At 53.2% G+C, this 25,138-nt stretch overlaps 1 protein-coding gene across 1 annotated transcript in view; it reads left to right on the top strand.

Annotated features, from left to right (window-relative positions):
• CCDC88C (coiled-coil domain containing 88C) overlaps positions 1-25,138 on the top strand; it is a gene marked incomplete at its 5' end in the record, with an annotated part of 121,079 nt that overhangs the window by 50,876 nt on the left and 45,065 nt on the right. The window contains 9 exons of the mRNA XM_023538363.1: positions 8,138-8,196; positions 9,023-9,106; positions 11,489-11,629; positions 11,882-12,066; positions 12,809-12,890; positions 13,194-13,352; positions 18,319-18,465; positions 19,098-19,242; positions 22,445-22,629. Of these exons, the coding sequence (XP_023394131.1) occupies positions 8,138-8,196; positions 9,023-9,106; positions 11,489-11,629; positions 11,882-12,066; positions 12,809-12,890; positions 13,194-13,352; positions 18,319-18,465; positions 19,098-19,242; positions 22,445-22,629 (1,187 nt within the window). The remainder of the gene's footprint in view (positions 1-8,137; positions 8,197-9,022; positions 9,107-11,488; positions 11,630-11,881; positions 12,067-12,808; positions 12,891-13,193; positions 13,353-18,318; positions 18,466-19,097; positions 19,243-22,444; positions 22,630-25,138) is intronic.

Raw genomic sequence — 25,138 nt, 5'->3', positions numbered from 1 at the left:
GGAACAGCCATGCTGGAAGAGAGCACTGTTTTCCTTCCAAGGTTTGTATGCAAGTGCAGTAGTGATTTTCAGACGTGTAAATTGCAGATCCCACCTAAGCTGTTTAGAACGGAAGGGAGGGAGTCACAGAGGTGCAGAAACCCAGCCCAGAGAGGGGAGCGGACTCATTCAGAGGCACTCAGCGTGGTAGTCCCATACATAAGAGATGTATTTATCATAAATTGTGTGGACGGTTACATAGGAGCACAGTAAGCCGCTGATCCCAAGCTGTAGGACAGGTCACTGCCGTTGTTCTGCCTGCTGTTTCTTGCATTCGAAATGTCAGGCAAGATTCCTGCGTCCTGGAGGCTGCAGGGTCCTGCCTGAGCACAGCTGGAACCTCCAAGAAGAGGCTGGAGGTTCCATTTGTTGCTGTTCAGCAGTCGGGCCCTTAGCCCTGTTTTCTCCCTCTTATGGCAGTTACAGAAAGGGCTTTCAGCGACAGAGAAGGCACCTTGAGTTGTCGCAGCCTTCCGTGCCCACAGAGGCTGTGAGTGTCCTCCTTTCACAGCTCAGCGCAGGCCACTGTTCTGTCTGCGGAAACCAGAGGGCCCGTTTCCGACCCTCCCAGTGGGAGACCAGAAGGCCCTGTGCCCGCCCTTCTCCGAATCGGCTGCCCTGGCCAGCGGCTCGCAGAGGAGCTCAGCGCAAGCCTCTCCTCCAGCTTTCGTTGTCAAATGCCCCCACACTGGGTTCATGGGCCCCAGAAATGAGTAGGCCATCTCTGCTCCAGAAGCGCCCACTCTACACTGGGACAAGGAGCGGAGGGGAGACAGCGTCCAGAACTGCGTTTCTTCCAGGGTAAAAAGTGGTATGAGCCCGTTGCACAGAGTGTGCACAGCGGGTAACGAGTTCTGTCTGGGCAATTTAGGAAGACTTCCCGGAGGAGGTGGTATGTGACAAGGCGCTGAAGAACAGGGCCGCAGAGGGAAGACGTCCCAGGTGGGAGGAGATCAGACGAGTGGAAACATGCTGGGAGTCCCGGGGGAGCAGTGGGCTGCAGGCACGGGGAGGCAGTCTTCTGTCACAGCCCAAGGTCAGGTTTCAGAGGCTGGGGGTGCACGGAACTCCTGCCACTCCTTGGACTTTAATGTTTAACCCTCTCAGTGTTTACCTGCTCTCCTGTCAAGGGCGTCCTTGAGGTGCTCTCACCGTCCACGCCGCACAGCTCTGCCCTTTGAGGACTGACGGGGGACCTGTGAGGCCGGAGTGTGAGGGGGGCTTGCTCACGTCCCCCGTGGCAACGGGGGACAGCAGCTCAGAATCTTTTATTAGGAACAACCTTCTTGCCACTGAGAGTGTTCTTTCAAAAAGCAAAAAGGCTGTCTTCCTGCAGTTCTGCCCTCCCCGACGCCCTGCTTGCCTGTGACGTGGTGGCCCGAGGGGCTGCGGCAGGGAGCGTGAACGTTCCTGCGGTCTTTTTCTCAGCCTTAGCTTTTTTCACTGCTCTTTAATTCTCTAATCTGTATATAGATACATATGTATTGTTTGTTTGTTTGTTTTTGCATTTGCAGAAACCTAATTTCCTTTCAGCGAGGAAGGGAAAAGTAAGAAAAACTAATCTTGCAGGTGTTAGAGCCTGGTAACATTTCGTCCTGGAGGGAGCAGGCTCAGAAAAGCACTGAAACACTTTCGCATGGCGTGGCCTGGGGCCGCCGCCTCTGTGCTGCTGCTGGGTTCAGAAATGAGTTTTTCAGTCCATCTCGAATGCTGGGCGTTGCTGGGCACTCGAGCTGAAAGCAGCACTTTGCTTTTCGAGGAACGTGAAAAGCTTGGTTAACTCGACCAGGCCCGGGTGAGCGTGACAACACCGCCAAATGCCAGCCTCGCAGGCAGCCCGTGGGTCTGCCTAGATACCAGACTTTGTTTTTGTTTGGTAAACGTCTTAGCGATGGCCTGTACACAGCGAGAATGCGCTCTGGGCTGCGGTAACCACACCATGGCTTCCGGCAGGACTGTTCTCTCTGGCTGTCCGAGGAGGAGGGACGAGATGTTATTTGTCAAAGGTCTTTGTGTTCCCCAGTAATATTTGGGCTTTGAGTTTTCTGCCTGGTGGTTGGGAGGGACCCTTTCTCAGATCCTCTCCTGCCTGTACCAGCACTTTGCCTGCAACCAGTGTAGACTCTGGGTCGCGAGCTGAGTTCTTGTGGTTGGTTCTCTCTTTCTGGTCCTCAGCTGTTTGGTGCTAGGAGGTGAATTTGCTCTCAGCTAATGCAGCCTGGGCAGGCCGGTGGGGTGGGAAGTCATTTTGGGTGGTGACGCTGTCTGGGGTTCCTGATGTGTCTGTTTCAATTTGTTCTGCATACGCAGGAGATGCCTTCTGTCACATGGGCGGAGGCTTCTCGTCGCCCACGCATGGTGGTGCTGGGGGTGGGGGCAGACGTGGTGCAGGTGATAGGAAGATGCTGGGATAAGGGAGCTGCTGCCTGGGTGCACTCAGGAGGCCTGGGCACCATTTCGCACGGACATGTGACTCAGCGCCTGCCAGAGTCCGCATTCGATAAACGTTTGCTGAATACTAAACGAATGGGGGAGTGCCCGGTTGTGTTAATGCCTGTCGGGGGCCACATGTGTGACGTCTTTGGTGTAAGACATCTAGGTGCCGGTTTCACAGGGCCTGCTCTCCAGGCTGTGAGGTGGCATAAAGAGGTGCCTGCCTCATAACCCATGGACCAGGACACATGGAGAGTCCCCATGTACCCACCCACGAGGAATTCACCATCCACACTGCTCCTTGGCAGTGCCCATGAACCCAAGTGACCCTGACTGATAAACAGCTGTTCTTGGTGCAAGCAGAGCCCCCGGGAGGGCACACACAGCTGAGCACGTGTGGGTGCATATTGGGACATAGGGTCATGTCCAGTGCAGCGCTGTTTTCAAATCAATGAGACGACCCCTTATGAAGTGATTGGTTTTTTAATGAAGAAACCAGGGAGAGTACGGTAAGCCACTGATTCAAGCACATGAGTCAGAGGAGAGCGGAGTATAGGATTATTAAGAAGAAAACATATGTAGTAAATTCTCACTTAACGTTGTGTATAGGTTCTGTGACTTTGAGCAAAACTGTGTATAACAAAACCAGTTTTACCGTAGGCCAATTGGTAAAAACAAAAGTTAGGTTCCTACAGCATCTCATCACCATTATAACAAAATGACGTTGAATGAGACAATGTTATTGGAAGACGTGTGTATGTGTGTGTGTGTCTGTCTCTGTCTGTCTGTCTGTCTGTTCCACAAACGGTTCTCTTTGTTCTTGCCCTGGGACTTGATGCTAATAGTTCATATCACTCACTCAGTCAGCAGACGCTGGTTAAACACCTGCACTGTGGCCCTGGGCTCAGAAGCTAGACAAGGTAGAGCCTTGCTCTGGAAGGAAATGTGAGCAAGTAATAACAGTCTCCACGGGGAGCAGGTGGCAGTGTTAGGAGAGATCAGGTGGTGACAGACCTGGGACCAGATCTTAGTTGTGCGACTCAGCCCGTCAGAGCCTGTTCTCGTTTGGGAGAGTTTGTCCACTGGGGTACACTCTGTGTAAGTGCGGTGGTGGGCTGTAGGAGCGAAGGGCACGCGGAGCGGGCAGAATTAGCTGCTGAGTTGGTTAACTCAGTCTGGTTAACTCAGATGAGTCAGTCCTTCCAGGTCATGTGGCTAAAACCCTGAGCCTGGCCGGTGATTTGCAGATCCTGGGCCTCTGTGATTGTGGAGAGCTGAGAGGAGCCAGTGTCTCTGCTTTGTTCTGACGGCCATCTCTGCAGGTGCATCGCTGTGCCTTCTGACCTCAGCAGGGCAGAGTGTGTGCAGCTGGGGTGGTAGGAACTTCCTCTCGAAAGGGCTGTTGGCCTTCCTTTACCTAAATCCCCACCTTCATACCTAAGCGATCATTTATCGGTGACAAGATTTACTGTGTCCAGAGACTGTGGAGTGTGAACATTCAAACGGCTACATATTACAGCCAAAAAGGGCATAGAGATTGTGTACCAGGAGGCGTGGACATAGGTCTTGTTTCGCATGGTTGGCAGCGGCTGGAGAGTTCTGAGAGCCTCGTTCCAGGCTCAGTAAGAAAGTCGTGATGGACACGAGATTAGAAAGTCAGGGAAATGTCCAACCCTGATCTCATACAACCTGCACATTTAAGAGGCCGGTGTCGTTTAATTGTCCAAGTCCATTTGTACGTCCATGTCCACCCTTACCACACGTGTTAGATCAGATATTTGCCCTCCTGTTTTGGGAGCCGAGTGCTACGAACATCTGTAGCTGTGTGTGTCGATTAGATAGGCATGTCTGCATTCCATTTCTGCTGAGAAAGACTGGGGTGAGTTTCTCTGTGTCACGACTCCAGGAAGCAGGTAGTAAAGGAAGTATGGTTTTTCTTAAGACTCAGCCGTTAGCTCAGGCCTTCGTGGGATTCCCCTGGGGTTGTGAGGTTGCAGCTAGATGTGGAGGGTGTCTGATATTTCTCGGCCTTCCCCTACCCACTGGTTTCTTGTGACTCACTCAGCACAGAAATCCACGCTTCTTCATACCCTTTCCGCCATTTCTCACTTTGAAAACCAACTCTAGTAAGCGTAACCACAAAGCACTATAATTTGATAAGTGCCACATTCTCTTGCCTCTGGGCCTTTGCACATGCTGTCACCTGTGCCTGGAAAGCTCCTCTCCACCTGCCTCCTAAATCTCTCCTCCTCATCCTTGGGTCTCAGCTCAGAGCTTGCTTTTTGTTTTTGTAAGAGAAGCCTTGCCTGATGCTCAGTGCAAACTAGATGTCCTCCTTCCTGGTTCCCTTAGCATTTATCAGCTTTTTTAAATCGCCGGTTTTCTTGGTCTCAGCTCAGAGGACTGAGTTGATTATGGTGATGTTCTCAGCACCCAGACGAGTAGGTGCTTGGGAAGGGTCTGTAGGTTCGTTTCTTCTTTGCCTGCTTAACTGTCTCTGAGCCAGTTGCTGGCGGGAACCCAGGAGAGAGTCTTCTGGTATGTTTTGAAACTGTTCAAAACCCACAATCTGGTAGATTTACGAAAATAGCAGTAGTTCTTACTACTGAAATCCTGAGAGGAATTGGGCATTAGCCTCCCATGAGAAATGAAAGAATTTCTGCCTCTGCCTCTCCCTCCCTCCCTCCCCAGCTCACTCACTCTCTCCGACGCTCTCTCTCTGTTTCATAGAATCTGTGTAGGAGTAAAAATCACAAGATGTGGGTTTTTTTGCTGTTTTTTAGAGATTTATTTTGACTTTAATTAAATTTATTGGGGTGACATTGGTTAATAAAATCCTATAGGTTTCAAATGTACAACTCAGTGCATTCTGTATATATTGTGTTGAGTGTTCACACAGGATGCGTTTGTGACAAACAGATGTTTTTATTCACTTAGCCCGGTGAGGACAAGCATAGCACTGCTTCACTTGAATGAGGACGGAGGTGAATTTCCTAGTACCTTGTTTGTCACCTAAAAGTTTATTTTGAATTTTTTCCATGGGAATTTTCCTAAAATTAGTTCTCTCCCTTTAAACCCCTTCCTTTTTGTTACAAAACATAGCAAACAGAAATTCCAAACTTTCCTAACAGTGCTCTGGATCAGAGTTAGATTTTTCTTGATGTCTCGTGGGTGCGAATGAATGAATGAATGAATGAATGAACGAATGATTCACAGTCGTCACTGTGTGTAACTGCAGGGTGCTGAGGGAGCAGAACCCTTTTCTCTTTCACTGAATAGCCTCGGACTGTTGTTTTGAGCCTGCGTCTGTGTGTGCAGGGTTTCTGGTCTCTTCCATGCTGTCAGACAACCAGCTTCTACTCTTGGTATTAGCAGTGGGTCTGTCTAGTGCTTGTTCCTACTTCTAATTTGCTGTTTTCATCTACTGTGGGCTGGGAAAATGGATCATCAGAGCTCTTTAAATTGTTCGAAAGTATGATATAATTAGGCCCTTTGGGGCTTTTGCTGTGAACAGAGTACATAAAGATTTTCTGTATGAATTTTGCCTTCTGTTTGGGCTGACCTGAGGCCCTTCAAACACTTTCTCCCTATGCGTCCGCTCTCTGCTGGTTACAGCACCATTTACATGGCCTCTGAGAGGCGACTCGCTGTAGGGAGAGGAGCCGGTGACGGCCGAAGGGGTCTGTACCTTTTGACTAGGGGCACGTGCCACTCATCTGGGGATTGACTTAGGGGACATAGGTGATGACTGTCATTTGGGGTGGGTGTGAGCACTGTGGCCAGGGAGAGATTTTGGGGAGACTGATTGGAAGTTTTTAATACTTAGGCAGGCATTTCCTTTTCTTTTTATCAAAACTAAAATGGTGAGTGATCATCAGTTCAGCATCAATAGAAGAGTGAATCAGGATGGTGAGATATTTACTGATGTCTATGGGTTAGAGCCTCTTGGACCAAATAAAAGGCCTGAGTGGGGGAAAAAAAAACGTCTTTGAGAATTTTTCCATTTCAAACACTGAAGTTCTACACTTGTTAGCAAAGAGAAGGGTTTGACCTTAGTAGATTGATCTGCAAGACCAAACCTTATTCTTAAGAGCATGGAATCTGAATGACCTGCAGGGGCCTATGTTCCAGCCCGCACCCCCGTCCACCTTCAGGCTGGGAGGTGACCAGGACGGTGCAGTTTAGGTTGCGTGAGCTCCAGCCTCCAGTTCTGAGACTTGACCATGATGTCATCATTTCAGGAAATGCCGTTTTTAGCTACTTCTCAATCGAGAAGTATTAGGATGACGTTGTATGTTGCTCCGTACATGCCTTGTACCCAAGGACCCCAAATGAACCACAGCATTAGTTCTTGGGACATGAGTTTGTTTTTGTTTTTGTTTTTGTTTTCTATTCCAGGGGTTGTTGGTGATACTTCGGGCCATTTTAGCATAGTGTGAGTGGGTGTTGGTAAGCCTTTCAAGAAGGCGATGCTACTTCTGGCATGTCCTTTCTCCCCCAAATGGAACAGAATATAAGGGAAAAGGCCACAAACCATAGAATAGTTTTTACGTGAAAGCCACCTGCACATCACCCAGGCCCGCTGTCTCCATTTCAGAGATGTGGAAACTGAGGTTGGAGGACAGAGTATATAGCTTGTTGAGGTCACACTGCTGCTGGTGACCAAGCCAGATCCAGAGCCCTCTTATTCTGTTTGTTGAAGTGGTTGAGTCTCATAAACAGATAAAGATGCATTTAGCCTCAAGCGTAATCAAAGAGACAGTGTAAAATGATGAAATATGATTTTTTGGCGTATCGATGGGCAGAGCTGAGAACGAGCCATCAGACAGTGCTGGTCTGGATATGGGGAATGGGCCTTCTCATACACTGATCGCGAGAGTAAAGTGGTAAGGCCTTTCTGCTGGGCAGTATGGCAGTAGGGAAAGTTCAAAAGATGAGTTTATCCTAAAGAAGTAAATAAGGTTATGCATAAAGAGCTGGCCACTGAGATGTCTGTGTAGCATCGTTTAAAGCGTTGAAAGATTGAACCTCTGGAAGAGAGTTGGTTGAATAAGTTTTTGGTCTTTGTACGAAGTAAGTATGGGGCCATCAGAACGATGTGCATGTGTTGTCTGGGGTTCGCTTTGAGATTCTCCAGCCAGACCCTGAAACTGAAAAGCAAAGAAGGGGATGAGGAGGGAGGGGGAGTAGACGACGTGGATAAACTGGGCTGGATGATGAGTGTGGGGGTTCATTATGCCATTCCTCCCGGGACGCTTGAAGTGCTGCATGATGGAAAAGCAAAGTTTGCAGCCTTATTTTAGACTCAGCTCAGTGCGTGCTGTGGGGGGGCGATTCTCTCCTGTCGGGTTTGGCTTCTCACACACACTAAAGAGAGATGCTGATGTTGCAGTTCGTTAATCACCATGGAAAGATAATTATGATGCATTTGAATGGAAAGGGGCCACAAATAGTTATGTAGAATTTTCATTGGGTTTAGTAAATAAATAAACCCATATGGAGAAAGCAGATGGAGCATGTACATGTAAGTGGAGATCACTGGGTAGAGAGATGATTTTTTTTTTTTATCTTATCTAATTTTTTTCCCCTCTACAGCAAACCGGTATCACTGGTGAGATTTTATAAACAGTTGAGCGTAATTAAATATGTTGCTCTTTTGATTTAGGGAAGAGCATGGAGGAAATTAAGAAGGTGCTGCTGCTGGTGCTGGGCTGTGCTGTGCAGGTAGGACCTGGGCAGAGGTAGAGGGGTTTACTCTCAGCCATCTCGTGTTTGGATTTGTGGGGATAAAAAGCCTCCTCAGATGATGAGGTAGGAGTGAAGCTGCTTTCAGTGCAACATGACGGAAGGTCGCCGGTGGGTTCCTGAGGGAGAAGTGACTCCCACCTTACTGCCATTTCTAGTACAGGGCACCTCAGGCAAGAAGCAGGTGGGGACCCCTTGGGCCCGGGCGCCATTAGCAAATTGTCTCCGGTATAAGAAGATCTAGAGCAAGGGTCACCAAATTACAGCCTGTGGGCGAACTTTGCCCTGCCTCCTGCTTTTGTAAATAAAGTTTTATGGGAACACAGCCACACTCATTTCTTTGCATATCTCTGGCTGCTTTCACACCGCAGTGGCAGAGCTGAGACCAAGTGGCCTGCGAAGTCTAAGATTTTTTTTTTTTTTTTTACAAACTATCCCTTTACGGATGAAGTTTGCCACCCCCTGGCCTAACCCAGGTGTTCTTGATCTCATTTGAGAATCATCTGGAGAGCTCGTTCTACCTGCAGATTTCTGTGTTTCACCCCCAGTATTTTCAAGCTGGGATGAGCTTTTTAAAAATAAGCGCCCAACAGATTCTCATATAGGTGGTCTGAGCAGCTTCTAGAGAAGCCTAAGTGTGCGGGCTGGTAGGGAAGACGAGAGAGGACACTTTCTTGGTTATAAAGGAGAAAGCCGGGGATCGGGTGGGCGGTTGGGTTCATTTGGAAACCGTTGCTTTGGCTGTGATGAGCCCAGGTTGCCTCGCTTGCAAAATGCTTCCATTAACACATGTAACTCTGTGCAGTGTGAGAAGAAAGAGGAGTTTATTGAAAGAATCAAACAGCTGGACATTGAGACCCAAGCTGGGATCGTGGCCCATATCCAGGAGGTAGGTGTGTGGCTTTGTGGGCCTTAGCCGTGGACCTCTACTCCTGTGGTAACGGGGAGGCAGGCTGTCCCCACCAGTGAAAAGTTTAAAGAATGCATCACTCATTAGTGATTTTGCTAAGTTTAGGCTCCAGACGCCACAGACAAATTGAATCTGTTTGGAAAGGTAGCCATCAGCAAGCTAAAATAAAATGGGGGTAAAAAAAAAAAATTAAAAAAAAAATCACCTCAATCAAGGCTTCTTTTGCCTCTTCTTCTTCCCTAATATGGATTCAGACTATTTTTAAGAGCTGTCAAGTGGTTTAGGCTCAGAATTTGATTTACAGGCCCAGAAAATGTATTCTGGCAAATGTCACCCTGCTTCAAATGGTTGATCTTTATGGGGAAAGATTCTCTGCTTCTGTCAGTGACATGGCAGAAAAACAAGCTGCCACCACTTGAGAAGTTAAAAGCCAGCAAGTCCCAGAAGGGCTGTCTGCGCAGACTGAGGCAGCATCCTCAGAGAAGGTGGTTTCCCTGGAAACCAAGCCTGTGGGGGCAAGCACCCACCTGAAAATGTACTTCCCTGACCTTCTCCCCAGCCTCCCCCTAAAAGAAGTGGTGTGTATTTTCATTATCTCGGGGGATGTGGTTCAGCCTTCAGTGTAATTGGACAGATGAGATAAAGGCATGAACAAGACATGAGCAGGAGCAGGTGTGTGACTGGCAGGGGCAGCTGAACACAGAGCTCCCCACGCCAGCACCGGGGACAGGCTGTGGCTGGGCCGATGGGCTTCCCCAGCTGCCAGGCACTGTGGTGTGGTGGGTCCTGAGTCAGCGTGGAAGCAGGAGATGGAAGCGGCTTGTTTCGGTAGAGGGTCCAGTGAAGCCAGCACCAGGGGGAAGCTAGAATCGTAGGAAGTATTCTCCACCATTCGTGTCAGTGAGTGGCCACCTGTTAGCCCAAGAACCATTCTGCCTTTTAATTTTCCTTGGGTGGCCGCGTGTTTTGAAAATGTTATCTCTCCGGGGACTCAGTCCTTTGCCTTTTACTGGTTTTCGTGCGTAGCCAGCAGGATATTAAAAATAAAAGGATGGCGGGAAGAGTCCTGCGTGATTATCAGATTCAGTGGCTGGCAGTGGGGACTGGTCTTCAGAGTTAGTTGGGTGCTTCTTAAACATTCAGGTGCACAGGCGGCCCCCAAGAGACCCAGCGAGTCAGAATCCGGGGAGGAGCAGTGTGAGCCTTTCGTTGAAAGCCCCTCGTGTGACTGAGGTGCAGCTGGGGTTGCCCCTGAACCCCCTTCACAGACATAAAGGGCCTTTCCCAAGCGCTGGAGCAGGCCTGGAACCTGGCCTCTGGGTCCCGGCTCCCGGCTCCATGCCTCAGGGTACCCCGCATTGCGGGGCGAGCGTTCTCCTGAGTCTCCGGGACTGACTGAATCCCAGCTTCTCTGTGAGACGGGGAGAGGTAAGGAAGCGGGTGTCTTTCGAGAAACTGAAAAGCCCTGGGGTTTTTTTGTTGTTTGTTTGTTTTTTTTTACAGATGTCCTCTCCCTCTATTTACTGCTCTGAAAAATCTAAGAATTTTTTTTGGTGTGCCTCACTGAGTGGATGTCTCTGATTCCCTTATGTCTCCCCCTTGGGTGACCTGAGTGTGCTAACACTCATCTTTCCAAATTGAGACGGCAGGGAGTTAGGTGATCTGCCTGCCCTGGCAGGTCGGAGGAGGTCGGGTTGAGGAGGTCAGGTTTGTAGTCGATCGAGAGACTGTCCAGTGTGGACATGGCCATGGGCCTCCACTCACACCCAGTGGAAAGGGAAAACCAGGTGGCCGTAGGTGGCCTGTGGGGATGAGAGATACAAGCTTACCTGAAAATTGTTTCAGATTATAAAATATTCCCATCAAAATAACTCAGAGTTATTGCGTAACCAACATTCTGACATGAGCTTTAACATTTTACCATATTCGCATTCGATTTTAAGAAATAATGTACAGTTCCTCTGCTTACCCTTCCACCCTCCAGAGCTTACCTTGTTTGTCTTATAAATTGATGGCACTCCAGTAAAAATGTCTAAGGACTGTTTAGGGAACGACTCCGTTGTAAGGAGTGCTTTCTGGTATTAAAAAAAAAAGCCGTGTCCTCTGTGAACCGATGTTGAAAGCAGAAGTGGTTTGTATGGGCCGCGCTCGGCCGCAGAGAGTCTGGCTGCCCTTGCTTAAGGAGCCACCTGCCCGCCACAGAAAATGCGTCAGCGAAAAGTTAATAACATCAGTGGGGGGGTCGGCTGCGGAGAGTCGCCTGGATGCGCCTCCCCATGTGGCCGTGGGAGGTGGGTGCTCTCAGGACCCTTGCGGCTGCTCCTTGCCTGGCCTCTGCAGACCGTCCCTGTGTCCCCGCAGGTGACCCACAACCAGGAGAACGTGTTTGACCTGCAGTGGTTGGAGGTCCCAGATGTGGCTCCGGAGGAGCTGGAGGCCCTCTCCAGGAACATGGTGTTTCACCTCAGGAGGCTCATAGACGAGAGAGACGAGCGCACAGAGGTGCGTGCGTGCCGGCTGGCAGCCTGCGGGCAGGTGCGGGAGGGACGTGGGCCCGGGGCCCTGGTTGTGGGACACGGGAGGATGGAAGTTCATCGAAATGCCAAGCTTGCGGACCTGCTGCATTGACATGCTCTTTTCTATCCCACTAAATATTTCATCTCTTTTTAAAAACTTATACCGCCTTTCCCCACCGCCCTCCTAGATTTTAATTTTGATTTTGATGATTTTTAACCTCTGTCCACCCTACCACAGCTGATCGTGGACCTCACCCAGGAGCGGGACTACCTGCAGGAGCAGCAGCCGCCCAGCCCCCTCAAGTCCTCCAGCACCGAGTCCACCCCCAGCCCGACCAGCAGCCTCTCCAGCGAGGACAAGCAGCACCTGGCTGTGGAGCTGGCGGACACCAAGGCCAGGCTGCGCCGCGTCCGGCAGGAGCTGTGCGTCCTCCAGTCACCCCCAGGCTGTTTTTCCTGCTTTTGTGTCATGCGTCACAAACACGTTTCTAGCACGTTTAGCTCACTCTCATGTAGCACAGCAAACGGGAGAGCTCCGACTTGGGCCCTGGGCCGGCCGGACTCTGCTCTGCGCCAGGTCGCTATTTGAAGGTGGACTAGCCCCTTCCTCCCGGGCCTGCACGTGGAGGGGTTCTGCTGGATCTTTAGGGCTCCCACCAGTCCGAACAGTACAGATAGGCTGCAGAAGCAGCCTGCTGTCCACCCTCAGGCCCAGTGCAGGGCTCGGAGGCCCACACTGGTATGTTTCCTTGGGTGGAGGGAAGGTGTGTCTCACCCCCTCTGGTGAGCCTGTTCCCTGCAGCTGGGTATGTCACTGTGTTGGTCCTCTTGGGAGCTGCCTGCCTCCACCTGCCTGCCACTGGGCCGAGCTGCCTGGCTGGCTGTGAAGCGGTGTAGCACCCCAGGGTCCTCTTTACATGTCCCACCCTCTCAGACAGAAACTCGGTGTCTGCTGGGTGTAGTTTGAGAGCAGGCATTCGAAACTTAAAAGGAGAAAAGAAGAACTTGGAGTCAGGAATGTTTTGCGAGCCCCACACACAGGTTCTCCTTGCCCCCAGAAGTCGGGTTCTCTTTCCTTTCCCCACCGCGGCCTCGCAAGGTGATGGGTTGTCCAGGTGCTTCAGAGGAAGCCTCCCTCACCACGCGTCCCCCGAATTGTCCCCAGGGAGGAGAAGACAGAGCAGCTGGTGGACACCAGGCATGAGGTGGATCAGCTGGTGCTGGAGCTGCAGAAAGTCAAGCAGGAGGTGAGTGGGGAGGGATGGGGGCTGGGACAGTCACTGGGCCTCAAGGGGCAGGAACGCAGCAGCAAGACCTTCCAGCAAAGGCCTCTGCGTCCTTCCTGCTCGAAGCAGCACGGCCCAGAGCCAGTTCTCCTGAGAATCGCTGTGGGGATGACACATGTCTTAGTGACAGTGTGCGCAGTTGCCTGCAACAGAGCCACTTGGCTACCAGGAACTGGCTTCTCTTAGGACTGTAGGGACTTGGCCCTCTCTTTCCCACCCCAAGAGTGCCCTGAGCTGGGTCCCCTCCCTTTGCCCACCTCCCAGAACATCCAGCTGGCGGCTGATGCCCGGTCTGCTCGTGCCTACCGCGACGAGCTGGACTCGCTGAGGGAGAAGGCGAACCGCGTGGAGAGGCTGGAGATGGAGCTGGGGCGCTGCAGGGAGAAGCTGCACGACGTGGACTTCTACAAGGCCCGCATGGAGGTGAGCCCGGGGCGGGCGCTTCCTGCCCTGGAGGTTTCCGAGAGGAGCCTTAACATTTCTGCAGCTGACACGGTCCCTGCACCTCATCCTGTCTGCATGTCCCCAAGGGCCTCTCTCTTTGGGGGAAGAAGTATGGTCGTGCGATAAAGGGCCCTGACTCCTTTTAGGATTTTCCTACTTCCACTTCCTGCCACCATGATGACCTCCTCTTCACAGATCATTTTTTTTAGACTTCTTGAGATTTCTGTGGCTAAATCTTGCCAGGATTCAGATTCCTGGTCTATAAAAATGAGATAATCGTACTACTACATGAGGTTTTGGGGATGAAAGGTAAAATGCCTGCTACTTGGGCGAGTCTCACAGTGAGCCGTCCGCGGGGAGCCTCCTCATGGGCAGATGCAGCCAAGGGTGTGGGGGACGGAGACCAAAGCCCAGGTGGGGTCACCGGCACTTTGACCACTCACCCCAGCTGCGTGTCAGCGGCGGTTCCGGGATCTTCTTTCCCAAGGATTTGGGAATTCTGCCCTGTTGCCAGTCCCAAGGGGCTGGAGGTGGTTTTAAGGAGCTGGGTGAAATCAGGGTGTCAGTTCATGCCAGGTAGGCCTGTTCAGTGGTAAGAACTCACCCCGCTGCCGACAGGAGGCTTCCGCGAGGCCTGAACACAGGCCTTGAGAACATGGGGTTGTCGCTCCCCACGCCGAGCTCCTAGCAGGCAGGTGTGCTGGGGAAGGCAGACCTGGGGACAGCTGTGGTTCAGGCCCGTTTGTTCCTTCAGCCTACTCAGGGGGTGTCTGTTCCCCAGGAAAGTTAGCGACACCCTCATCCTGCCCCCTGTGTGGAAGGCACCCCAGATGTGCACACACAGCCTGGCCCAAGTTGGGTGGGAGTGGGAGATGGGCTCTTGGCCTCGTCCTGGAAATGGTCCAGTGGCCCTGCTGCTGATGAAAGGCGTAAATCTCCAGCACAGACAGGTTCTGGGACGCGGGCGCATACCGGGGCTCTTCATCACTTGCTGGAAATGCCACAGTTGGGAGAGTCAGGGACAGTCATGCACAGTTTTTCTAGACTGCTGCCTTCTGCGCACTGAGGACCTCATGCAGCCCCCAGATGGGACCATAGACAGAGAGCGGCTCCCACATCTCACCTGACACCCTGTCCTGTGGAGGGAGGTGGGCTTCAGCTTCCAGGCTCTGGTCTCCGTGCTCATTCCTGGCCTTGTGCAGGCAGCCTCGCTCAGTCACATGGTCACGGCGATTTAGCGCCTGCCTGGTGCCAAGCCCTGTACCTCAAGGCACAAACAAGGTTCATTCCCTGCGTTTAGGGAGCTTCTGTACTATTAGAGGATTTTACATGGGAACTCCTTTCCTACATTTTCAAATTTTATGCCTCTATACAGAAACAGTATTTTTTGTATTGGTTAGTAATTTTCATAGTGAAGTTACCATGAAGTTAGTAATGCCTTAAATTTTGCATTAGATTTACGAATCACAAGAGAGAGAGTGTTTCTGTGTGAGATGTTTACTTGGGCAGGCAGTGCCAAGCATGGGTTTGTAGACACTTTGCAGCCGGGCTGGCCGAGGACTTGGGCCTTGTCCGTGGAGTTCAGGCCATGACAGAGAATGCGTGACAGTCTTCTTGGAGGCCCGCAGTATCAGAGCTCAGAGTGTCTGTGCGTGTGGTCCTTTGGAGCAGTTACAGCAGCCCTGCAAACTGTGGACCTGCCCTCAGCGCTGTGTGGCCAGAGGCTTTCTGCGTGGACCTCAAGCCCCCGAGGGCAGGGGCTGGGTCTTACTTGACTGCAGGCCTGGGGCCTGGCACATGCAAGACACTTGGTGATCACCGCACAAATAAAAACCTGTCGCTAAACAGTGAAAAGACTTGCAATCTGGGGAAATAGGGAAGAATTCATGAGTTTTTGCCACCTTTGGAATGGTGACACTGGGCGTGATGAGCAGCAGAGCAGAGAGAGAAGCATGGTTACCACGTTCATGCCGGCTCACATTTGTGGGCACCACGGTGCAGGGGACACTCGTCTAGGTGCAGAAGGAGCAGCAGGCAGCCCACGTGACCCCCCACCCCAGCCCCCCAGAGCCTGTGCAGGCTGAGAATCACGTAAATGCACATCATGAAGGGGAGAGAGCGTTGGTGCCACGTGGGAGGAAAAGATAAAGGACTAGAGGTTCAGGGCAAGGGCAAGGTTAATTTTCGTATTGATGAACACAAATTTCCATGTTTTGTTTTCAAACTTCTGGCAGCTTCTGTGTGGCTCCTAGTCTGGTTTACATAAGGGTTAAAACAACAAGAAGAGAGAGGCCAAGGCACGCATCCCTAGGTACAGCGGGAAGCGGGGACACTGGCTGGTCCTTGACTTCCCTTTGCAAATAGTCATCTCACCTCACAGCTGCCGGGGCACAGAGGTTGCTGTCCAGAGGGCCCCATGGATGCAGGACAGAGGCAGAGAGATGGCCTGGAAGTCCCGACAGCACATAGGTGCATAGGTGCCACGTGCATTCTGGGCACCGCAAAGGCAAGGTGGGCCTTGTCTCTGCTCCTCTAGGAGGTGGATAGCCTCCTGGGCAGTGCGTGCTTCAAAACAAACGGTCTGCTCTGAGTCGCATGACTCAGTCGCCCTCGTCGGAGGATGCCTCTGGGCTGGCTTTCTGTTGCTCTGGACGCCTTACAGGTGTACCAGGCGCCGCGGTCCTGAGCACGGCGGGAAGGGACTGGTGTTTCTTTGACTTCTTCGCCCTTGTTTGGCACTTTGGGTTCTGGACGCAGCCCTGGGAGAGGTGTCTGTTGTTTGGTGGGTGCTTGCTGAGTGCCAGGTCCTAGACCATGGTGATGGCGGCCGACCCACTTGCTGGGCCTTAGGTGCCAGGCCCAGAGTATTTCTGTGGCAGGAGCCTGTTTGCCCGTTTCCGGTTGCCATGTCCCCGTCATGGTGGCATGTTGGCAGTGACAGCTCGGGCTCCTTGGAGATCAGCCATCAGGCCTGGCCTGTGACTTCCTGAAAGTTGTTCACTGGGCTGGTTCGAGCCTTTAAATGGCCTCGCAGTTCAGTGGGGGGCAGGCTAGCTGTGGGCAGCTGCCAGAGGTGCGGAGTGGGCTCCACCCAACTCCAGGCAGAGCCCTCGGCCAGCTTTGGGACTTGGGAACAGCCTCTTAGGGTGTGGTCTCTCACTTCCAAGGTCTAATTCCGCAGAGCAGAATTAGAATAGTCGTGCCCTGTGCCTTCATGGGTTAGGGGAGGACAGGCCAGCTCGCTGTTGCCTCACAGTGCCCAGGCAACCCTGGGAGCCCAAGTGTCTGACCCAGAGACAGACGGGGTGGAGCTGCAGTCACTTCTCACAGGGGACAACTCGGGCTGAGTGGGAGTTGGTCGTGAGGCTGAGGGGCATCCTGTGCTGTGGGAGGTCAGGGCCTGAGAGTGCAGTGAAGCTGGGAACGCTGGTGTGTGGACTGGCCGGAACGCAAGGGGAGAGCAGTGGGCTGTGGCCAGAGAGGGAGGGCCGGGCCGCCTTGCTTCTGAAAAGCGCTGCCTGCGCACTGGCTCATGGTGTTAGCAGCAGGCCTCTCACCACCGAGTCCTTAAGGGTCCGTTGCAGGCAGCCGAGGGCAGCAGAGAGAACACGGGTCTTGAGCTCTTTGACTCAAGTTCAAGCCCCAGCTTCCTCCCTTGCTGGCTTTGTGACTTTGGACTCATTCCTTAGTTAACCCAGGTCAGCCTGTTCATCTGTAGGAAGGGACGTCCTGCCTCTTCCTCGGGGCTGTTGGGAGAAGCGAATGAGGCAGGGGCAGGGAGCACCTGCTGCAGGGCCGGCCGCAGAGGGCCAGGGACGGCAGAGGGCGGACACCCAGGTGAAGCCAGTCTCTGTGACTAAAGCTGTGATCAGAGCCGTGACCGCTGACTGGAAGGTGCTTGGTTCCCCCTGGCTGGACTCAGATCTGGCCCTTACAGGGAGGATAAATGCATGCTGGGTAAGCAGGAGCCACCGGCTCAGCTCCCAGTCGTCAGAACCCGTGAGTGGGGCAAGCCTTGGCAAACTGCCCACTGAGAGAAACAGATACGTTCCCGTGTGTGCGTGTTGGCGAACTGCAGGCATTCAGGGGAGACGCAGTCCCCCCAGCATACCAGATGGTGCTGGGAGGGCTCCGGGGCAGAGGGAAACCAGGGAGCCCCTTAATCAGAAGGTGAAGAGATGTAGTGAATGGGCCAGACCCCTCGCCATGTGTTCTGGGCACCTGGGGCAGAGCGAGAGCCCAGTGGGCCCCTCGCCTGGCAGGCGCCCATAAGGACCAGCCATTTTGTCCCACAGCCAGCCCGTGCCTGACCCACAGTAGGCCTGCAGTGCTTATTTGTGGAGTTCACATTTGCTCGTGAGTTAACTGTCAGAGTTCTCATTTCCAGGAAACTGCCGAGAACTTCTGTTCTAGGAGCCTGTGTGTGAACTGTTCTGGCAGGATCTGTGTGTTGATTGGAAGCTGGTCTGGATAGCCATTTTTTCCCAGAACGCAGGATCAGTGGAATGTTGAATTGAGAAGATTAGACTCAGCCCTCGAACCCAGGGCAGACTCTCAGCCCCACCCCTTCCTCATTGAGGAAATAGCTCAATGACGTCCCGTATCTGTCCACAGAGTCCACTCATCCAATCTGACGAGGTTATAAACATCAAACACTTTCACACCATGGCCAGCATAAAGCAGACACTGAGGAAGTGTTTCCTTCCCAAATTTAAATATTTTCTTGATTCATGGATCCTTTCTCTTTCCGTAGAGAAAGTCCACGTGGTCTGGCCTGATGAAAAAGGCGCAGGCGCTGAGAAGTGGAGACTTCCCGCGGCCGCAGCCTCATCCCTCGGCTGTTGGTTTTCGTCCAGGCGCCTGGAAGAGCGTTGATCTTAGAACACTGTCGCCATGAACCAGGCGACTTAATCTGATGGTTCTCATGTGTGCTTTCGCTGACCAGGAGCTGAGAGAAGATAATATCATCTTAATTGAAACCAAGTCCATGCTGGAGGAACAGCTGACTGCGGCTCGGGCCCGGGGCGATAAAGTTCACGAGCTGGAGAAAGAGAACCTGCAGCTGAAATCCAAGCTCCACGACCTGGAATTGGTATGACAAGCTGTGGTCACCACGTGTAGAACAGATTGGGGCAGTTTCAGGTTTATGCTGTGCCCTTTTCTGATTTTCAGCTACTGGGTTTGGTGCTGCTACCACCAGTGACTCGCTAACTGCAGAGAGTCGCTAAGCTCAGCGGGCTTGAGTGGGCACCACTGAACTCCCATAAAATACATAGGACTCGACTGCTGGGTTGCTTTTCTATAAGTATGGATGGATGTGGGTGTCTGTTGCAAGCAGGGTCTTTGCTGGCATTTATGGTGGGTTGAATTGTAATTCATGAGTCTCTACAGCCTTTTCGAGCCTGCTCTAGGGCCTCGAATGTGCCCATCATCACAGTACTTGCTTTCAAGCCCTGTACCATGTGCCACTTTGTGCAGACACCACTCAGAGACCTCGGGCTGCTTCATCACCTAGGGCACTGGGCCAACACATCTTTTAGTGGTGTAACTCCAACAGCTGGGCCCGGTGTTGGAGTCATTTCTGTACAGCTGTGTTTTTTTTTCTGAAGTGAGCAGGCACACGGAGGCCCTTCATCCTGGGGGAGTGAGGGGAGAAGCACGGGGCTGGGTCTCATCCAGAGGGTGCCCCGGCCGCATCCTCACCCCTTCCCGCTCCTGCACTAGGACCGGGACACAGACAAGAAGCGCATCGAGGAGCTGCTGGAAGAAAACATGGTCCTCGAGATTGCACAGAAGCAGAGCATGAACGAGTCCGCCCACCTCGGCTGGGAGCTGGAGCAGCTGTCCAAGAATGCAGACCTGTCAGACGGTAGGCAGCCCCGGTGCCCGGGGGCCAGCCTGGCTGCGGCTTCTTCCTCATCCAGGGAGCTGAGCCCTTGGCTCTGGATCTTATGTGTCAGCCCGTCCTCACTCCAAGTAAACAGAATTTCCTTCAAGGGCCATTTGGAACTGTTTCATTGCAGTTCTCCCCAAGGAAAACATGAGGGGTCTGGCAGCCTTGATGTCAGGACATGAAATACAAATTAAGTGTTGCCAGGTTTCTCAGTTCCCATATGGACAGTCCCGGGAGCTTCCAGATTACAGCATGCTGACACCCAGAGGACGTCTTAGACCTATCTGTGGATGATTGAAAGCTCTGGATGGCAGAAGTCCCCAGTGGTCACTAATCCCCACTATAAATGTCCCCTGGGCATCGGTTCCTCCGTTCATTTGCATAATTGGGCAAGATGGATGCAGCCTGTTCTCTGTCTCCCAGGGTGGGGGCTGCTAAGTGGCTGCTTCTCACAGGACCCAGGCCTCTTCCTCTCCCTCCTGTGCTTAACGCCCCTGCCCAGCGCTCCGAGGATGAGGTGTCATGTCAGCCAGGGAAAAGTGGGTGGGGCAGCAGTCAGCAGTACAGCAGGAAGCCCGAGCGCCGGGCAAACAATGGCTAGTTCCTGTGTTCAAAAATAGCACGCGTGCACCTGGAAGTGCAAGTTACTGTTTACTCAGAACTTCAGAGTCCGGAGGGCTTTGGGCTGGTTTGGGGGTGCTTTTTCAATTCTGATAAACATCCCTGAGCATAATGGAAAGGCTGTTGAAAGCAGCCATACGTTCCTTCTCGTTGCGGGGGGGCGAGGGGGGAGTGATTCTCATCAGTTTTGAACCTAAAGTCTGTTTGTTAAACTATTCATCTGTGTGAGAAGATAGTTCTGTCTGTGGTTTGATGGGGGTGCCAGGGGTGGTATTCAGGCTTCTCAAGTTCAGGTCCACCTGAGAGGACGCTGCCCTCTGGTGGAGCAGAGAGGTGGTGCAGGCTGCCTGGGACCGTCTCAGACCAAATGTGTTTCTGTTAGAGACCAGGGTGGCCGATGGGATTGGGAAGCCTCAGTCATTCAGACTGCTCAGTCCAGTTTGTGAGCCCTTTCAGGGTCAGTGACCACGATTTGTCCTTGGTGTTCCCAAGTTCCAGTGCTTAGCTGGCAGGAATGAGCGGAGCCTGATGTACTTTCGCATGTGTGGTGTGGTGGCTTCTTGAGTCAGAAAGACTTGACTTAAATAAAGTTCTGGTGCCCCTACTTGTGGGCTAGGTGACCTCTTTTAAACCTCATCTGCAAAATGGGGGTAACGAAGCCGCCTCACAGGACTGCTGTGCGTATCCAGTGAGAGGACCCAGCGAAGCATTATACTGCGCCTCGCCCACAGGCCACCGATAAGGGATGGCTGTTCTTATTGCCCTTGTCTTACTAAAATATGTCCCCTTACTCTCGTTGCTTGGGGTGCTAGTGAGCAGAGCACCCAGTAAAGAACCATAGGTTGTTTTCGTAATAAACTGTTGTGTCCGTAACAGTCTCTGAGGCGCTGGCTTTTACAGAAGAGGAAATGAGGCTGGTAATCAGTTCCATTGTTTAACTTGGAGAACCTTCAGAATTGTTCTCCGCGATTACAGAGTTTCAGTGCGAGAGAATGAAGCGTCTGGAAGTGGGTGGTGCTGATGGTCGCAGAACAGGGTGGCTGCGTGTCATGCCACAGAACTGTGTGCTTAACAATGGCTGATGTATGTATATTTTACCACAATTTAGATGTTATTTTTTAAAGGAATGCTGGAAAGGTGCCATCTGAATGATCACAGGTGTGAATCAGTGGAGTTTTAGTTCCAGTTAGTGTCACTTGCAGCAGAGTGAGGACGAAGCCGTCCCACGTGTTTTCGCATGTTGAGAGCATGTGCGTTGTGTGTGCGGCCGCGCTGGGACGGTGTCGGGCCCGGGTGGCCCACCCGCTCTGCTGCTGCACTGCGTCGTTGCTCGGGGTCTTTGGGACGTTCTGGCTTCTCGAGTCTGTACAGCTCTCCTTGCTGGAAGATAAGTCAGAGCAGGATGCAGACACCTTTTTGTCCTCATGATCATCCAGAGGAGCTAAACACACATTTTGTTGTCAGCTTGATGTGCCTGCTATGCAAGCCGCCCCCTATACGTGCCTCTAGCCCCTGGGTGATGACTAAGGAGCAGGTAGGGGTGCCGCCATTTTAGCCATACATTGTGATAAGGCTCCCAGGGCTGAGCACGTGGCACTCATGGGACAGGCAAGGGGAGAACCTGACCCTTTCTTTGGAAGGTTTCCATATACCCTCTTTTTCCCTCCTGAAAAAGCCTGCGACTTTCCTACAGTCATGCACCTGTTCGTGGCAGGATGGGGCCGGAAACGCCTGTCAGGTCCGTGCTCCCCCTTCCATGCCTGTCAGGTCCGTGCTCCCCCTTCCATGCCTGTCAGGTCCGTGCTCCCCCTTCCATGCCTGTCAGGTCCGTGCTCCCCCTTCCATGCCTGTCAGGTCCGTGCTCCCCCTTCCATGCCTGTCAGGTCCGTGCTCCCCCTTCCATGCCTGTCAGGTCCGTGCTCCCCCTTCTATTTGTATTCAAGCTGTTTAAAGGCAAAGTAGATAATCTGCCTTTTTCTATCTTTAGCTTATATTTTCATCTCACTTGGAATTTTTAAAGCAGTTTTCACATACTGTCTCATTCTTTTTCCTCATAATTGTGAAATTACAGAATGAGATCTCTGTCCAAAGGACCTTATCCACTTATGGCAAGTACTGGGCACACGTGCCCCTTAGGCTCTGCCACCGCCCAGCTGAGCCGCCTAGACTCCCATTTCTCAGACCTGGCACAGAAAGTGTCACTGTTTGCCATCTCTGTTAGTCTCTAAAATCCTTGACTTGTGCAGTCAGGTTAGTAGCTTAGTTGTAAAAAAAAACTGGTTCTAGCAGTGACACAGTCTAAGTTTTGCATTGGCTTCTCCACCGTCGCTTTCTCCGTAAGCTCTGAGTTGCTCCCCTAACAGACCCCACCAGAGCCAGCAGAGGGCCGTAACTGCCTGAGGGACTCTCGGGCACTGACAGGTCAGGAAGGCCCCCAGCAGACCCATGGGAGTCCCTTCCAGGCCCCTCAAAGGTAGGGTGGGGGCTGATGGCCATCTCAGGCCTGGGGCAGAGGGCATCACCGAGGCCCCTGGGCTCTGACCCGACTGCGCTTCAGCCTCCAGGAAGTCGTTTGTGTTCGAGCTGAACGAATGCGCCTCCAGCCGCATCCTGAAGCTGGAGAAGGAGAACCAGAGCCTGCAGAGCACTATCCAGGGGCTGCGGGACGCGTCCTTGGCGCTGGAGGAGAGCGGCCTCAAGTGCGGGGAGCTGGAGAAGGAGAACCAGCAGCTCAGCAAGAAGGTAACCCCGGTGGGGGGCGGGCGTCCCCCTCCCCAGCGCCCAAATGGACCGCGGCCCGGTGGGGTAGTCGATGTCGGTGAGGACACAGCTGAGAGAAACGCAGGACCCAGTGCGGCTGCAGTTGTCATACAGGAACAGGAGTAGAGGAGTCACGAGCCAGCATGCCTTGTCCCTGCGCCAGTGCCTTTAGGCCGTGACCCGGACACGACTGACTTCTGTGTGCCTTGTCTTCACCTGGGAAATGGGGTTACTGATGCCCCCACCTGACAGGGGCTCTGAGGACTGTGTGAGTTAGGGGCGGTTAAAGGTCTGGCATAGTAAGTGCTTAATGGAAAGAGCAGTGCGGGGTTGAAAGGCGCAGGCGGGCGTGGGGAGAGGAGTAATGTGGGTGGGTGGGTGTGCGCACATGTGTGTGTGCACATGTGTGTGTGCGTGTCTGTGCGCGTGTACGCGTGTTCCCTGAGGGATTGTTTTAGGCCCTGCCGGTGGCGGAGCAAGATCAGCGCTCTGTCCTTCCTCCTGGTTTATGGGACGGGGAAGGACAGACGGCTGAACCGTGTTCGCCTTTCAGGACACTCCTGGGCCTTCCCAGTAACACAGTGGAACCCAGACACCTGGGAGGGCAGATGGAGGCTCACAAACCAGTCTTCGTCCTGAGGGTCGAAGGACCCCATTCACGTGGGGGATGCAGTCCCAGGTGCCGGCAGGGCCGTCGAGAGGCCGGGGACGGCCGCCGTGTCTCACAGGGCACCAGGACTCAGCCGCACTGCGGACGGCACAGTTGCATTGTGGGCTCTGCGCACACCTTTACCGGTGGCCAAGCTCCGCCTGAGGACGAGGGCAAGCGCACTCTTGCTGACCCCCATGCAGGACTGGCACTTTCGGTGTCTGGGTGTCTGTCCCGACCTGCTCGTGAGCCCCGCCAGCATCCTTTGCTGAGGCCGCACTGCGGTGGGAGGGACATGAGCTGTAAGCAGAGTGCCTGGCTCTTTGGTACTTCATCTCCGGGTGAGGCTTGGGGCAGCCCCCTTCATCAGTGAAGTGGTTTCTCCAGTCCCCTGTAGGACCTCTCAGGCTCGGCCACTCACTCTTCCTGTCCCTTAGAAGTGTTGTGTGCCTTGCACCAGGTGAGCTGCCAATTAGTTTGTCCTTTCTTTGCAAGACAATGGGAAACTCATGCCGTGTCTCAGTGCAGAGTAGCAGGAGGAAAACGACCAGACGGTTTGAGGTTTTTACATTCACGTGGGCCTGGCCCAGGAAGTATCTTTATAAATGGCAGTTCAACTTTAGCCAAGATAAAAAAGGATTGACCTTTAGAAAAATGAGAGCCTCTGACTCTGCGGGTCCTTTGTGGGTCTGCTGCAGGCTGCGGTGTAACCTCTCTGGCCTAGAGATGACCGCTGATGCCCACCCGCCCCCGTGTTCCACTGCAGCCCGCTCCACACAGACTGGACGGGCAGTGGGTGCTGCCCACCCCACATGGCTCCTCAGCCCTGTCTCTGGGGTCCCACCCTCCTGCTTCCTCTGGATCGGTTCCTGGTGGGACACCAGCCGTCTCCTGCCACAGTCCCCGGGAGGCGTGTTTTGGCAGAGACCTTGGAAGAAGGGAGATAACGCAGTTGCCAGACCAGAGCTGCCCTGCGTTCGGGACCAGGAGCCCCGGGAAGGCAGCCCTTCTGCCCGCCGGAGCTGCTACTTCCAGTCCTGCTCGGCCCGCCCGGGGCCTGGCGGGATCTTCTCATCCCGGCAGGGGTGGTTTTGCTTTGTCCCCCAGAGCCTGGCACATATGCTGGATGGGTGTCAAGTCTCGGCCACTAGCTGAGCACCACTGGGGACTTGGCCCTGTCACTTTCCTGGAGCAAGGATACGCACAGCCTCGGGATAAGTCTAAACAGCACAGTCTTCCTGGGAAGTGTCTGTGAAGGGGGGGCGAGGGTCAGCGAGGACACAGCGATCACGGGGCTCAGACCCCCTGGCGTCAGCCTGGATCTCCCAGCACCCCCAGCGTAGCCCAGGCTGCAAGCGTGCTTCAGTCCGAAGTGTCTGTAGAAACCATTGTTCCCCGAAGTTAGCGTTTTTCCCGCTAACCCGGGACACTGGTGTGGCCTGAGAGAAGGCACTGCACCCCCGGGTCTAGCTTGGCGTTGATACTGTCAGTTTCAGAGGAAGAGGGACAGCCTTTTGGGGCCTGTCATGAGAAGGCAAGAATAGCCCAGTGGCTGAGAGGCAGGTCCCTGGCACTCGTGAGCTCCGGGGACCCTGAGCCTCGCCACGTGCGCCCTCAGCCCGAGCCTGGCTCCTCAGAGAGGATGGGAAACTCGGGCCAGAAGGCCTATGGCCAGCGAGCTCGCCCCAGGGGGGCGGGGCCCCTTTGGGGACAGACAAGAGTAGGAACTCTGGGTTGACAGTGGAAAGAACCAGGAAAGGAGAACAATTTGGGGGGTGGGGGTGAGGCGGCTCCTGCAGTGGTGGGTGGGACACGGGGAAATCGCATCTTCAGACGAGAAGC

Source organism: Pteropus vampyrus, unplaced genomic scaffold (genome assembly GCF_000151845.1).
Source record: "Pteropus vampyrus isolate Shadow unplaced genomic scaffold, Pvam_2.0 Scaffold219, whole genome shotgun sequence".
Lineage (NCBI taxonomy): Eukaryota > Metazoa > Chordata > Mammalia > Chiroptera > Pteropodidae > Pteropus > Pteropus vampyrus.
This window is presented reverse-complemented; position numbering and strand designations above follow the sequence as displayed.